The sequence below is a fragment of the Mus caroli genome, unplaced genomic scaffold (genome assembly GCF_978045245.1).
Source record: "Mus caroli unplaced genomic scaffold, Mus_caroli_1 scaffold_1, whole genome shotgun sequence".
NCBI classification, from domain to species: domain Eukaryota; kingdom Metazoa; phylum Chordata; class Mammalia; order Rodentia; family Muridae; genus Mus; species Mus caroli.
Window position 1 is genome coordinate 72,470,778 of NW_028227256.1, and position 14,407 is coordinate 72,485,184.

Below are 14,407 nucleotides of genomic sequence, written 5' to 3' on the forward strand. Positions count from 1 at the left end.
AAGCAAATGCTCAGGCTGGAGCTATGGCTCAGTGGCTAAGAGCACTGACTGCTCTTCTGAAGGTCCTGAGTTCAAATCCCAGCAACCACATGGTGGCTCACAACCATCTGATCTGATGCCCTCTTCTGGTGTGTCTGAAGACAGTGTACCCATATACATTAAAAAAAAATGCCCTCAAGCACAGCCTTTTGCCTGCGCCCAGCTCTGAGACCACTTTGACTTCACCACTGTCACCTTAAGCATGTGGAGGTCCAGAACCAAAGTTCCCCCCCTTTGGGGGGGGATTTCTCCTTTAAAGTCAGAGCTTCTGGGGCTCTAGCATGCATTAAGTGGCCACTGCTTTGTGTTTTGGATCCCTAATTAAGTCCAGCATCTGTATCTACCTGGACTGAATATTGTTGCCTGCTTAGTGGATACAATTCCAGCCAAAAGCAAACAAAATGACATTTTAGTTAGCACAGACAATCTATGAGCAAATGGATGTTTTCTGTTGCTTAAAAAAAAAAATCATTGAAGCTCACTTAAAAACCTCCAGAGTTTTGACCTTGACAAATTGCTTCCCCCCTCAATCAACAGGGGACCAAGAGTTCCTAGAGAGGAGGAACAGCCACAGGGGGCATGGGGAGGAGCTTGGGCCCTCCTGGCTCTGTGCTGATGGGGTTTCCAGTTCAGGGCTTTTACTCTGGTCCAGTTCCTACCCTGAATTTCCGCCTCAGTCGCCACTCTGTCCCCAGACTGAAGTGTCTGCTAGACTTGTCCACACTTTCAAGGGTAGCCAAATTTAGGGCTTGAAGGGGCCTAGCAGCCCTGCATCCTAGCCTGGCATGGATGGTGATGTAGAGAGACTATCTTAACCACCCAGAGCCAAAAGGGATCTGGGTCTTATAGCAGATACCGTGTTCTGCAATGCCCTGCTTCACCATGAGCCAGGCAGGGTAGGTAGAAAGGCAGCCCCTTCTCTTGACTGCCACATAACAAACAGCCTCTTCCCCAGCCCCGCAATAGCCTCTCCTGTTGTCTATATAAAGCCAGGCAGGTCCCTACGGTGGTGGCAATCTATACCCAGCTGCTCTATTTTTTCCCTTCGGGCCTTGATTACTTTAATTCCTCTGGGGTCCTCGAGATGCACTCAGAACACAGGGCTTGGGATTTACAGTCTTCACAAGGCACACTGCAAAGTGTGCTTAACTCTACCATGAGAACTGCAGACTGCTTTGCAGGGGATGATTGGCTGTGTGGTTTGCGGGAGAAGTAAGCGGAGACTTCCCTCCGAGACTGTCTGGTTAATATTTGGGCGGTGCTTTTTTTCTTTGGGCTTGCCACCTCCCAGAAGGCAGAAGGCTTCCTAGACAATTTAAATAAGAATCAGAGAGAGAGAGAAGCTTCAAGCTAGAGGCTGTGCCCTTCAGGAGCTGAATTCTAGGTCACAGCCCCAGCTTCCTCCTGTGGGGGGCCAAGTACAGGCCCTCTGAGGCCACCAGGTGGGGTGTTGAGAAGAGCAGTCACCCATAGGGGGCAGCTCTGAGCCACACTGCACCTGCCTCATGGTTACTGCAGAACAGAGGAGCTGATCAGACCAGAGAGATAGGACCTGCAGACTTCTTTTGTGTATGAAAATGTCTTAATTTCAAAGCCATCACACGAATCCTAAGGGTCGCACAAAGCCACCTGTACCAGTGACCATGCTTCAGAGCCTTGGAAGGTACCTTGTTAGGATTTACAGTGAGAGCCAAGCCAGGAACTCTGGGGAAGATGGGAAGGAAGGGCTGGTATTCTCACCATCCAGTTGCTGATAAGGACAGGACTTGAGGAGGCAGGCCCCTGTGGTGATGACATCTGGTCCCCTCCCATCCCTGTTTGTTGCAGAGGCACCTCGGTTTGAGTCTATCATGGAAGATGTGGAGGTGGGGCCTGGAGAAACCGCTCGCTTTGCTGTGGTAGTTGAGGGGAAACCACTGCCAGACATCATGTGGTACAAGGTCAGTGGGTAATGCAGGCTGCGGTAGCCTGGGAGCTGGGGGTTTGTGGAGTCCTGGAAGGCCCCCAGGACATAGTTACGAGGAGGAGGAAGAGGAGGAGGAGGAGGAAGAGGAGGAGGAGGTTGGATTCTTGGGGCTAACTGAAGGGTTAGGGGTCTTGTTTGGTTGGTTGGGTTGGGTCGGGTTTTTGGTTTTTCCAAGACAGAGCTTCTCTGTATAGCCCTGGCTGTCCTAGAACTTGCTCTGTAGACTAGGCTGGACTCAAACTCAGAGATCTACCTGCCTCTACATCCCAAGTGAGTGCTAGGATTAAAGGTGTGTGCCACCGCTGACTGGCACAGGTTAGGGGTTATTAACAAGAGATAATGGAGAACCTGATGCTGGTCCTGGGGTCAGAGGAACTGAGTAAAGGCAGCAGTGGGGCTTGATCGGCAGGGTCCTGGCCTTCAGGTCCAGATGAAAGAGGCTGTCTGGGTGTGGAGGAATAGCTAGGTCCAGGTGTCAGTAAAGCCAGACTCAGGCTGCAGGTGACACCCTCCTCTGCAGGATGAGGTGCTGCTGGCCGAGAGCAACCATGTGAGCTTCGTGTATGAGGAGAACGAGTGTTCCCTAGTGCTACTCAGCGCAGGAAGCCAGGATGGAGGCGTCTATACCTGTACCGCCCGGAACCTGGCAGGCGAAGTCTCCTGCAAGGCGGAGCTGTCTGTGCTTTCAGGTGGGTTCGTGTTCTGGGGAGAAGAGACAGGCAGTATCCTGCCCGGTTCCCGCATTCTGTCCTTTGCCTTTTGGATCTGTCCCACATTGCCCTTCTCCATCCTTGTCCCTTTCTTGTCCTCCCAACATGGGGACATCTCTCTCCTCCCCAGCTCAGACAGCCATGGAGGTCGAGGGGGTCGGAGAGGATGAGGAACACCGAGGAAGAAGACTTAGTGACTACTACGACATCCACCAAGAGATTGGCAGGTGTGGAGCGAGGAAGAGCTGCCTTCGAGGACCAAGAGGGGGCTGCTGGGTCTGAGGGCCAGGAAGGATGGAGGGTCAGCGTTGTTGTAACAGCAGTGTCTTGTCACCTTCCCTGTGTCATCCAGGGGTGCCTTCTCCTACCTGCGGCGTGTAGTGGAGCGGAGCTCTGGCCTGGAGTTTGCAGCCAAGTTCATCCCTAGCCAGGCTAAGCCTAAAGCATCAGCAAGACGTGAGGCGCGCTTGCTGGCCCGGCTCCAGCATGGCTGTGTGCTCTACTTCCACGAAGCCTTCGAGAGGCGCAGGGGACTTGTCATAGTCACGGAGCTGTATCCTGGGACGAGATGGGGATGAAAGACTGTTCTTTGTAAAGGCAAATTTGGAACATGTTTTACCCTTTGCAAAGGGGTCCTTTGAGTTAGGGCCATGACTGGGGTGGGGCTCTAGCTCACTTAGCATGCTCAGAGCCCTGGGTTCAGTTTACAGCACTGCATAAAACTGCGTGTAGAGACCCACGACTCTGATCCCAGGACTGGGGAGGGAGAGCTGAAGCTTAACATCATACTTGTTTTCACAGCCTCATCCAGGCTATGCCAAATCCTTTTAAAAAGGTAGACCTTTTGAACGTTAGAGTGAAAAGCATCTCTAGATCTTTGGTCTTAAAGAATAACAACAATAACAACAAATGTAAGTTCATGCCAGGTATGGTAGCATATGCCTTTAATTGCAGTTGTCAGGAGATAGTGACAAGTGGCTCTCTGTGAGTTCAAAACCAGCCTAGTCTACAGAGAGAGTTCTTGGACAGGTAGGGACCCTGATAAGAAACCCTTTCTTTAAAAAAGACTTAAGTTTATACAGCATTTAGTGTGTGCCCGGCAATGCTGCACGGGTTTTATAATTACTCAATACTCAGTCCTCGTGTATATCTTCCTGGTAGAACTTCATCCTTGTTTTAGGGCTGATGAAAGAGGCATAAAGAGGTTAACTAGTATAGTCTAAAGTCCTGCATCTAGCAAACACCGTATTCCATCACACGATGCAGGGTACTATATCTGCACATCTGACAGGACCCTGCTCCAGACGAGACCCCAGACCTGCTTTACTTACCAGGACTCTTTATAAAGCCACAACCTTCTCTTATATAAAACCTTTGGCTCAACAAAGGCACATTGAGCTAGCAATGCTGACGGCTGGCTTGACCCTCCTGGAGCAGGGTGACTCTGATCTGCACACCAGCCTCACAGTCTGCCCTGTCCAAGTCCAGACCACAGCAAAATAACAAATAATTTCATTATGAAGACCTCTGGGTTACTCTCAAATATTGCCAAAAGGCTCCGTGTATAGTCAATAAGATTCTACCATAATTTGAGGCGTGTAAAATGCTTCATAAGTCAGGAGAGGATCTTTTGCCTTCACTTCACTCCCTGAATAGGTAAGGGACTTGCCTGAGAGTTCAAGTTCAAGCAGGTCTCCTATCTATGTAATCTGCTGCCCGGAAAGTGGAAGCTAGTCTCTTACCCTTCTGATCGTGGGGAACCAGGGCCCTAGGAGCTCTGAGCATGGGCTGTATGCAGCTCTGGGGTTGAGCAGGGCAGTTGGTGCCTAACCCTTACTCCTTGACTTATGACACAGCTGCACAGAAGAGCTTCTAGAGCGCATGGCCAGGAAGCCCACCGTGTGTGAGTCTGAGGTGAGGGCAGTGGGTGGAAGGGGCAAGGTCGTGGACCACCTTTCACTTGTGCGAACTCTAAGAACAATGGGTGGGTCTTATACACACCATTTGTGCCCACAAGGAAGCCAGGGTCGGTGGTGGGGAGCAACACCAGATGGCACAATTCCCCACTCCACAAGACATGACTTGTACTGTCCTCTGTAAACAACAGCAGACACATTCTGGCCCTAACTCCATTGCTTCCCAGTGTTCCTAACATAAACGTTCTATGAAAACCACCTAGACTTTGATCTCACTGCATGGCTATACAAAGTGTATACTGCATGGTTCTCTTTATAATATAAATCACTATCCTCTGTATGTGTTCTGTGTACAACGTGTGCAATGGCACATGGTAACCCTGAGTCTTAGCATCCTTCATCCTGTGTGGTGAGCCACAGATGAGCTCTCATGAACTGTCTGAAGGCCTCTTGCCACATCTCTGGTGATGAGCAAGCAGAGTGTTCCCCCACCTCCATGGACTCTGGCCTCCCTGTTTCCACAGACTCGGACCTATATGCGTCAAGTGCTAGAGGGAATATGCTATCTGCATCAGAGCCATGTGCTGCACCTGGATGTCAAGGTGAGGAGGGGTGTGGCGAGCATGCAAGAGGTGGGGCTGCCATATGAGGTGTTCTTCCTTAATCAGCTCCCATGCCTTGGTTATAGCCGGAGAACCTGCTTGTGTGGGATGGTGCAGGGGGTGAAGAGCAGGTGCGCATCTGTGACTTCGGGAATGCCCAGGAACTCACTCCGGGAGAGCCCCAGTACTGTCAGTATGGCACGCCAGAGTTTGTAGCACCTGAGATTGTCAACCAGAGCCCTGTGTCTGGAGTCACTGACATCTGGTAATGCTGGCATGCTGGCCGCGCTGGGGACTTGCTCACTGGCTGGGAAGAGCTTCGGGAAATTGGGATTCCCCGTCTGACAGTCAGTGGGTGGCATTGCTTCTAAGGTTTCCCTTCTGCCCAAGTGATTTTCAGCTTTTTATCATTTGGGGCTAACGCAGTCCTTCTGGGCGTCGGATCTCCGCTTCCCTGGGGCTGGGCCTCCACACGTAAGACTGTATAAGTTTACTGGACTTCAGACTTCTGGGCTTCCTTAGCCAACCCTGTCATGGTCCCTGACTTTGGGTTGGGGTCCTACCAGAAGTAGACACTCCTATGCAGCCTTGCCAGGGAGGACTCATCCTTATCAGAATGGTGGTAGAGACAGCTACTCATTTCTGCCTAGAGTGGCCTGGCCTCTCACGCATATTTCTGGTTTCCCACAGGCCCGTGGGCGTCGTTGCCTTTCTCTGGTAAGGACCCCTCTGCAGTCTCCTGATTGGCCCACCCCTAACACTTGCAGGGTCCATGTCCCTCTCCCTTCTCTCCCACACTTAAGGGGTTTCACATGCACCAGTCTGGTTACCCCGGCTGGCATGCCACAGCTTCATCAGAGGTGGGCACGCTGGATCCAAAGCAGTGCAGGTTGAGCACCATCTTGGCAGGGAACGACCTGATCCTAAAAGATCCAGAGCACAGACTAGAGGAATACATCTCTTCAGGGAAAGCCACACTGGAGGAAGGACAGAACTTATTCCCCAAAGCACAGGCAGTCAGCTCCCAAGGCACAGCTGCCTCTCTGCCTAACCAAGGACCCCAAGTGGGAGAAGGACAAGACTATGAAAATTCTGGCTTCCTGTCCAGATTTGCCCTGGTGTCCCCAAACCTTGGGTCTCTACTTGTTCCCGGCCCCACCACCACAGGCATTGTACTTCACCTCAAGACCCTGCCCACCTCTTACCATAGCCCACTCTGCCCCTGCAGTTTGACGGGCATCTCCCCATTTGTTGGGGAGAATGACCGGACAACACTCATGAATATCCGAAACTACAACGTGGCATTTGAGGAGACTACGTTCCTGAGTCTGAGCAGGGAAGCCCGGGGCTTCCTCATCAAAGTGCTGGTGCAGGATCGACTGTGAGTACAAGAGCCCTTAACTGCAGAGAACCCCCTCAAACCACCTGCCTACTCCTACCAAACCCCTGCCCTTAAGTCTGCAGCCCCTGGCTCATTTAAAAAAAATTCAAAGATTTGTTTTTATTGATTGATGGATTGTTTTCTTATTTATTTATTTATTTACTTACTTACTTAATGTATATGAGTTCACTGTAGCTGTCTTCAGACACACCAGAAGAGGGCATCAGATCCCATTACAGATGGTTGTGAGCCACCATGTGGTTCCTGGGAATTGAACTCAGGACCTCTGGGAGAGCAGCCAGTGCTCTTAACCACTAAGACATCTCTCCAGCCCCCTGGATTGATTTTTTTTTTCTTGAGTAGCCCTGGCTGTCCTGGAACTTGTTCTGTAGACCAGGCAGGCCTCAAACTCACAGAGATCCATCTGCCTCTGCCTTGGAAATACTGGGATTTAAAGAGTGTGCTACCACTGCCTAGCTAATTTTTATCGTTTTTAATTATGTGTGTGTGTGTGTGTGTGTGCACATGAGTGTGTCGTGTGCATGTGAGTGACGGTATCTGTGGAGGCATTAGACCCCCTGGAGATGGATTTACAGGCAGCTGTAATCTACCTGATTCCTGATTGGTCCTCTGGCAGAACATCATTTGCTCCTAACCACTGGGCCATCTTTCTTTTCTTTTTTTTTTTTTTTTTTTGTTTTGTTTTGTTTTGTTTTCAAGACAGGGTTTCTCTGTATAGCCCTGGCTGTTTTGTTTGTTTGTTTGTTTGTTTGTTTGGTTGGTTGGTTCTGAGCCATTTCTCTAGCATCGAATCCCCCGTTCCTTTTTTTTTTTTTTAAAGATTTATTTATTTATTATATGTAAGTACACTGTAGCTGTCTTCAGACACTCCAGAAGAGGGCGCTAGATCTCGTTACGGATGGTTGTGAGCCACCATGTGGTTGCTGGGATTTGAACTCTGGACCTTCAGAAGAGCAGCCGGGTGCTCTTACCCACTGAGCCATCTCACCAGCTCCCCCCCCCCATTCCTTTTTTTAAAAAAAGATTTACTTATTTATTTTATGTATATGAGTACACTGTTGCTGTCTTCAGACACAGCAGAAGAAGGCATCAGATCCCAGTACAGATGGTTATGAGCCACCTTGTGGTTGCTGGTAATTGAACTCAGGACCTCTGGAAGAACAGTCGGTGCTCTTGACCACTGAGCCATCTCTCTCGCATCAAATCCCTTGTTCTTAAGAAGTCCCATTTTCTCAACCATTCATGAATAAAGGAATGATAAATTATTACTTCTTATTCCTTTACAGGAGACCTACTGCAGAAGAGACACTGGAACATCCTTGGTTCAAAGTGAGTCTAGTCCAAACAGCTCCATTTACTGACCATTATACTTGTTAACTATGATATGCATTTTATATACATGTGACCTAGTAGCCTCACAGTAGATCTGTAAAGGATTGTAGTATTAGTCCCATTTTGTTGATAAGGAAACTGAGGCCCAAGTCAATGATCAGGTTAGAATAGCATAGACTCTAAGCATAAGCTTGGACTCCTTTTCCTATCCTTGGGAATGGGCGTGGGTGCTCCTCTTTAGGGTTCCTATTGGTGCACAAGACCAGTCCTGGCCTAATTTCCTCCCTTTTGTGTGGCCATCTCTGTCCTGGGTTGGTTCCACACACTGGTGACAGGGTGGCCTGGCTCATTCACTCATGAACTTCAGGTGAATGGTTCTTATCATTTTCAAGCCCCTGCCTCCCGGGACACAGTGGCAGGCACTGGCAAGGAGGAGATCAGCAAATGAGTCGAGAGAAGGCATCTAAATCCACTTGCCATTGGATGATGCCACATGGCTCAGGGCAGACTGCTTGCCTAGCACCTAAGGCCCTGAGCATGAGGGACTTCATCCTACAAAACAAGATACTTGTCATCCAACACTGTGCTGGGTCAGCCAAAGACAAGCCATTCTGCTAGCAACTCTCAAACGAAGAGTTTCCTTCCTTGGATCAGAAACAAGTAGCATCAGATCGAGGGTGGGCAGGCTGCCTCGGGCAGCATCTATAAGTCTGGGCCACCAGGACTTCGAATGTCTGGTGGTACCCAGAGACAGAAGGGAGTTGGGGACTCCCGGAATACCCAATATGTCAGGGAAAGCCACCCTCAGGCATTGCCTGTTACCTGCCTCTTCTCCTGTAGTCAAAGAATGTGTCTCAGGGGTAGCTCTGGCCTGACAGTTTGTGGGGACAAAACCCTTCAGGAATCAGTACTTCTTGCATCAAGGTCCCCAGTGGACTTTGTCTCTCTCAAAAGGTCTGGGTTGACAGAGTGCTGTCCCTCAGGCCCTCTTTCCTGGGTTTGCAGACAGAAGCAAAGGGTGCAGAGGTGAGCACAGATCACCTGAAGCTCTTCCTGTCACGGAGGAGGTGGCAGGTGAGTTTGTCCCCGCCCTGCCCCTGTCCTTTTTACACTTATTTCCTCCCGTGATATTTCTTTTCAATGGTGAAGCCTCGCCCCCTATTCCTGCCTGAGCTGCCCTCCCATCGCTATATCTTTCTCCAGAGTTGAAAGGGGCCTGGGAACCAGTTAAGCCTCTGGGCCTTTCTGGTCTGACTGTAGCATCTTGTTTGCAGCGCTCTCAAATCAGCTACAAGTGCCACCTGGTGCTGCGCCCCATTCCGGAACTGCTACGGGCTCCCCCGGAGCGGGTGTGGGTGGCCATGCCTAGAAGACAACCCCCGAGTGGGGGACTCTCATCCTCTTCAGACTCAGAAGAGGAAGAGTTGGAGGAACTTCCCTCAGTACCCCGCCCCCTGCAGCCTGAGTTCTCAGGTTCTCGAGTATCCCTCACCGACATCCCCACTGAAGATGAGGCTCTGGGGACCCCGGAAGCTGGGGCTGCCACCCCCATGGACTGGCAAGAGCAGGGAAGGGCTCCCTCTAAGGACCAGGAGGCCCCCAGCCCTGAGGCACTCCCCTCTCCAGGCCAGGAGTCCCCTGATGGGCCTAGCCCCAGGCGGCCAGAGCTCCGCAGGGGTAGCTCTGCTGAGAGTGCCCTGCCCCGAGTCGGGTCGCGGGAACCGGGCCGGAGCTTGCACAAGGCAGCATCCGTGGAGCTGCCGCAGCGCAGGAGCCCCAGCCCGGGTGCCACCCGCCTGACTCGGGGAGGCCTGGGTGAGGGCGAGTATGCCCAGAGGCTGCAGGCCCTGCGTCAGCGGCTGCTGAGGGGAGGCCCGGAGGATGGCAAGGTCAGCGGCCTCAGGGGACCCCTGCTGGAGAGCCTGGGGGGCCGTGCACGGGATCCCAGGATGGCGCGGGCTGCCTCCAGCGAGGCTGCCCCCCACCACCAGCCCCCTCCGGAGTCCCGGGGCCTGCAAAAGAGCAGCAGCTTCTCTCAGGGCGAGGCAGAGCCCCGGGGTCGGCACCGCCGCGCGGGGGCGCCCCTCGAAATCCCCGTGGCCAGACTTGGGGCTCGCAGGCTGCAGGAGTCTCCCTCCTTATCTGCCCTTAGCGAGACCCAGCCACCGAGCCCTGCGAGGCCCAGCGTCCCCAAACTCAGTATCACCAAGTCCCCGGAACCTTCCGCTGTCACATCCAGAGACTCTCCCCAGCCCCCGGAACCTCAGCCTGTCCCAGAAAAGGTCCCTGAGCCCAAACCAGAACCAGTCCGAGCTGCCAAACCAGCACAACCCCCTTTGGCTCTGCAAATGCCAACGCAGCCTCTCACCCCCTATGCCCAGATCATGCAGTCGCTCCAGCTGTCCAGTCCCACCCTGTCCCCACAGGACCCCGCTGTGCCTCTATCAGAGCCCAAGCCCCACGCGGCTGTGTTTGCCAGGGTGGCTTCCCCGCCGCCCGGAGCCTCTGAGAAGCGCGTGCCTTCGGCCAGAACTCCCCCAGTGCTAACCGAGAAAGCCCGAGTCCCCACGGTGCCCCCTAGGCCCGGCAGCAGCCTCAGCGGCAGCATCGAAAACCTCGAATCAGAAGCTGTGTTTGAGGCTAAGTTCAAACGCAGCCGCGAATCGCCACTGTCGCGGGGCCTGAGGCTACTGAGCCGCTCGCGCTCGGAGGAGCGCGGTCCCTTCCGTGGGGCGGAAGACGACGGCATATACCGGCCCAGTCCGGCAGGAACGCCGCTAGAGCTGGTGCGACGGCCCGAGCGCTCGCGCTCCGTGCAGGACCTCAGGGTAGCCGGAGAGCCAGGCCTTGTGCGTCGCCTTTCGCTGTCCCTGTCGCAGAAGCTGCGGCGGACACCGCCGGGACAGCGACACCCTGCCTGGGAGTCCCGCAGTGGAGACGGGGAGAGCTCCGAGGGCGGCAGCTCAGCTCGGGCATCCCCAGTGCTGGCGGTGCGCAGGAGACTCAGCTCGACGCTGGAGCGTCTGTCCAGCCGTTTGCAGCGCAGCGGCAGCAGCGAGGACTCCGGGGGCGCCTCGGGTCGCAGCACGCCGCTGTTTGGACGGCTGCGCAGGGCTACTTCCGAAGGGGAGAGCCTGCGACGCCTCGGTGTTCCGCACAATCAGCTGGCCTCTCAGACTGGTGCCACTACACCTTCCGCTGAGTCTCTGGGTTCAGAGGCCAGTGGCACATCGGGTTCTTCAGGTAAGGAGGGACGAGGCGAGTAATGGGAGTGGTGTGCTAGAGACAGGTTCTGAAAGGAGTAGGGGGCTCCAGAAACCGGAAGCGGGTAGAGAGAGGTGGAGAGGCAGAGGCTAGCAAGAAAAGGGACAAGGTTGGGTTTTTGTTTTTGTTTTGTTTTTGTTTTTTGTTTGTTTCTGGTTTGGTTGGGTTGGGTTTGATTTGGGGGGGGTGCTACTTTGAGAGCTACAGGAATGTGGGTGTCCTGTGGGAATGGCTACACAAGAGCTCATGAGTCTGGGTGTGTACAGCTCCTGGAGAAAGCCGAAGCCGGCACCGGTGGGGCCTTTCCAGGCTGCGCAAGGACAAGGGATTATCGCAGCCAAACCTCTCCTCCAGTGTCCAAGAGGACTTGGGTCACCAGTATGTGCCCAGTGAGTCAGGTAAGAAGCCTTAGGTTGCTCTCAGGGCTGGCTGACAACAGACCACCATGAGGACCTTGGGCAGTCATGGAAGAGGCCTCTAGTTAGGAAAACAACAACGATAATTACAGCAGCAGCTGCCATTAATTAGCAAAGGCAAGTGTCCTATTAAGCATGTCACAAAGGCTGTCTTGTTTAACACTACAGCATTCTTTAGAAGGATGGTCCTCTGCATCCTATTTTACCGTTGGGGAAATAGCTTAGTGAAGCGATGCTGAGTAGCTTGTCCGAATCTCAGGTCTAATAAGGGGAGCAGCCAGAGTCTGCAAGCATCTCCAGGCCACTGAGGCCTTTGTTTGGCTGGCCTTGTGTCTCTTGCAAGGTCTCTGCATCTGGGTGCAGTTTTAAAGCTGCCCCAAATCCTGCTTCTGTGCACTCAGTGTCTCAGACCACTTGCATTCAAAGACACAACTTGTATCCCAGCTTGGACTGCACCCTCTGTTCTATACAACTCTGAACTTCTGGTTCTCCCCCCCCCAAGTCTCCCCCTCCCCCAATCACCCACAAGGCAAGTTTTAGAGAAAAATAGACATTAGGATTTTTTGCTTGGGTAGAGGCCTGCAATATCCCACAGTCTATTGCTTGTTCAAATGTCCTGGGGCTGCAGGGAAGGAGGTATTCTTCCTGGTGTCCTCCTACCTGGCAAAGAAGCAGGTAGGTTTCTAGACATTTCTGGACATTCAGGAGAAAGCCACCAAGCCAGGGTGTGCACATGATCTTTAGAAGCTGTCAACTCTATCCTGGCTCAGTTTGGGGTAGAATGGATCTAAACTTGCTTTCAACTCAGATGGGCTTAAGAAGACTATTTCTAAGCCCTGGTCAAGGCTGTGGGGCTGTATGACTGGTGGGAGGGCGTGGGGGACAAGCTGGCTGGAAGAGGGTAGAAATGGAGGGGCGGGGGGGGGGTGGCGGGTGGAAAGAGCATCAGTAGAGAAATGTGGGGTTGCTAATCCCTTCCCACCTGGGGCCTCCATTTTTCTGTGCAGCTGATTCCCTTCTGAGCAGTGAGTGCCCTCTGACCCCATTCTCCCCCTGCAGGAAGAAGCCCCTCCCATGTCCACTTTATCAACTGGGGCTGATCCTGGACTAATGACCGTAGGACATCTTTTACCTCTTATGCTGGCCTGCTTTGTTCCCTCCGCAGTACCCCGACTGCGGGCAGCAACTGCCGAGAGACCATTCCCGGTACCCTGGAGAATAAGACTGAGGCCCCTCCTTGGGGAACAATAGGGTCCTGTACTTCCTCTGAATTCCTGCTCCCTCCTGGTTCCTGTGGTTACTGCTTTCCTAGGGGTCTTTAGCTCTCTCTCCCCAGGTGAAGTAGACACGCCCCACCCCCTGTGACCTAAACCAGATTGGATTTTTTTTTTCTTAAGGAACAATCCAGGGACCACAAATTCAAATCGCAGTGCCTCTGAGGACCTGCAGAACTGGCACAAGCCCCTTGCCTTGGGCAAGGTCACCAGCCAGGGTCCAGGCAGCTTTTCTGCTTTGCCCAAACAATCCCTCTTTCCAGGTTCAGCTCCTGCCTTCTCTGCTGGGTGTACTAAAGAGATCATAGTAGCTAGCGACCTCAAGAAAGGCTGTTTGGGAGCACTTCCTGTGTGGACTCTGTGTCGCCTTTCCTTTTCACAGCAGACCCTCCCCACCCAAGCTTGATGGGTCTCAGCCTCTCAAGTCACAGATTAGAAATGCAGTTTCAGAAGGGGCATGGGACTTGCTTAGGGTCCTGGGGTCTACTCTTCTCTCTTGCTCTTTTTAGTGGCATGAATGAATATGCAGGAATGTCAGGAGCCTCCCCTAAATCCCAGAGACACAGAGGCGCGCTTCCTGGGGCTGCCCATAGGGGGCGCTGGCTTCAGCTCTCTTGAGACTGCACAGTTGTTTTTTTTGTTTTGTTTTGTTTTTTGTTTTGTTTTTGAGGCAGGGTTTCTCTGTGTAGCCCTGGCAGTCCTGGAACTCACTATGTAAACCAGGCTAGTCTCAAAATCAGAGATCCTCCTGCCTCCAGCCTGAACAACTTTCAGGAGTCTATTTTTTTTTCCTTCCATCATGTGGATTTGTTGAACGGAACTCAGGTCACAAGGCTTGGCGGCAGGTGCCTTTATTTGCTTAGCTGTCACACTGGCTCCAAGACTGCACATTCTGATAACAGACGCTTCTCACAGCCCATGTTAGCTCGGGCCCCTGCTTCCTCTCCTTTCCTGCTCATTTGCCCTGCAGTGGCCCAGAGGGAGTTTAAATTGCAGAGTCTTGACTGTTATCATTCTTCAAACTGTGTTTGTTTTTATTTTAACAAACGCCCATAGAGCACTTATTTAATGCTGGTCTCAGCTCTAAGTGATTTACACACGTGAGGTGAGGTAAGCGCCGGCATCTTCAGTCATCAGTCAGGGAGAAGAGGGTTCTGCATATGCTGAGAGGCTGGAGAAGGTGATGCCCACTACAAGAAAACCTGGGAGGCACACAGGGCATGAGGTTCTACTCTCCTACATATGACCAGGAGGCGAGAATCATTCATTGTACTGGCCGTGTACTACCAGGGCTCACAGGCATCTGTCTCTCCCTCAGCAGCAAGCAGCCAGGGTCCTGAGCTGTCTCTCTTTTCCTTCAGATTTCCCCCCAGTCTTCCACATCAAACTCAAGGACCAGGTGCTGTTGGAGGGGGAAGCAGCCACCCTGCTCTGCCTACCTGCAGCCTGCCCAGCACCCCGCATCTCCTGGATGAAAGGTAAATAC

At 52.7% G+C, this 14,407-nt stretch overlaps 1 protein-coding gene across 6 annotated transcripts in view; it reads left to right on the plus strand.

Annotated features, from left to right (window-relative positions):
• Positions 1–14,407, plus strand: part of Speg (striated muscle enriched protein kinase) — a 56,968-nt gene that overhangs the window by 37,123 nt on the left and 5,438 nt on the right. For all 6 annotated transcript variants that reach the window (XM_029477550.2, XM_029477557.2, XM_021160232.3 and 3 more), the window contains 14 exons: positions 1,867–1,979; positions 2,526–2,694; positions 2,846–2,942; positions 3,068–3,268; positions 4,572–4,629; positions 5,156–5,233; positions 5,320–5,498; positions 5,924–5,950; positions 6,462–6,614; positions 7,922–7,964; positions 8,973–9,041; positions 9,242–11,210; positions 11,498–11,629; positions 14,283–14,399. In XM_029477550.2, the coding sequence (XP_029333410.1) occupies positions 1,867–1,979; positions 2,526–2,694; positions 2,846–2,942; positions 3,068–3,268; positions 4,572–4,629; positions 5,156–5,233; positions 5,320–5,498; positions 5,924–5,950; positions 6,462–6,614; positions 7,922–7,964; positions 8,973–9,041; positions 9,242–11,210; positions 11,498–11,629; positions 14,283–14,399 (3,405 nt within the window). The remainder of the gene's footprint in view (positions 1–1,866; positions 1,980–2,525; positions 2,695–2,845; positions 2,943–3,067; positions 3,269–4,571; positions 4,630–5,155; positions 5,234–5,319; positions 5,499–5,923; positions 5,951–6,461; positions 6,615–7,921; positions 7,965–8,972; positions 9,042–9,241; positions 11,211–11,497; positions 11,630–14,282; positions 14,400–14,407) is intronic.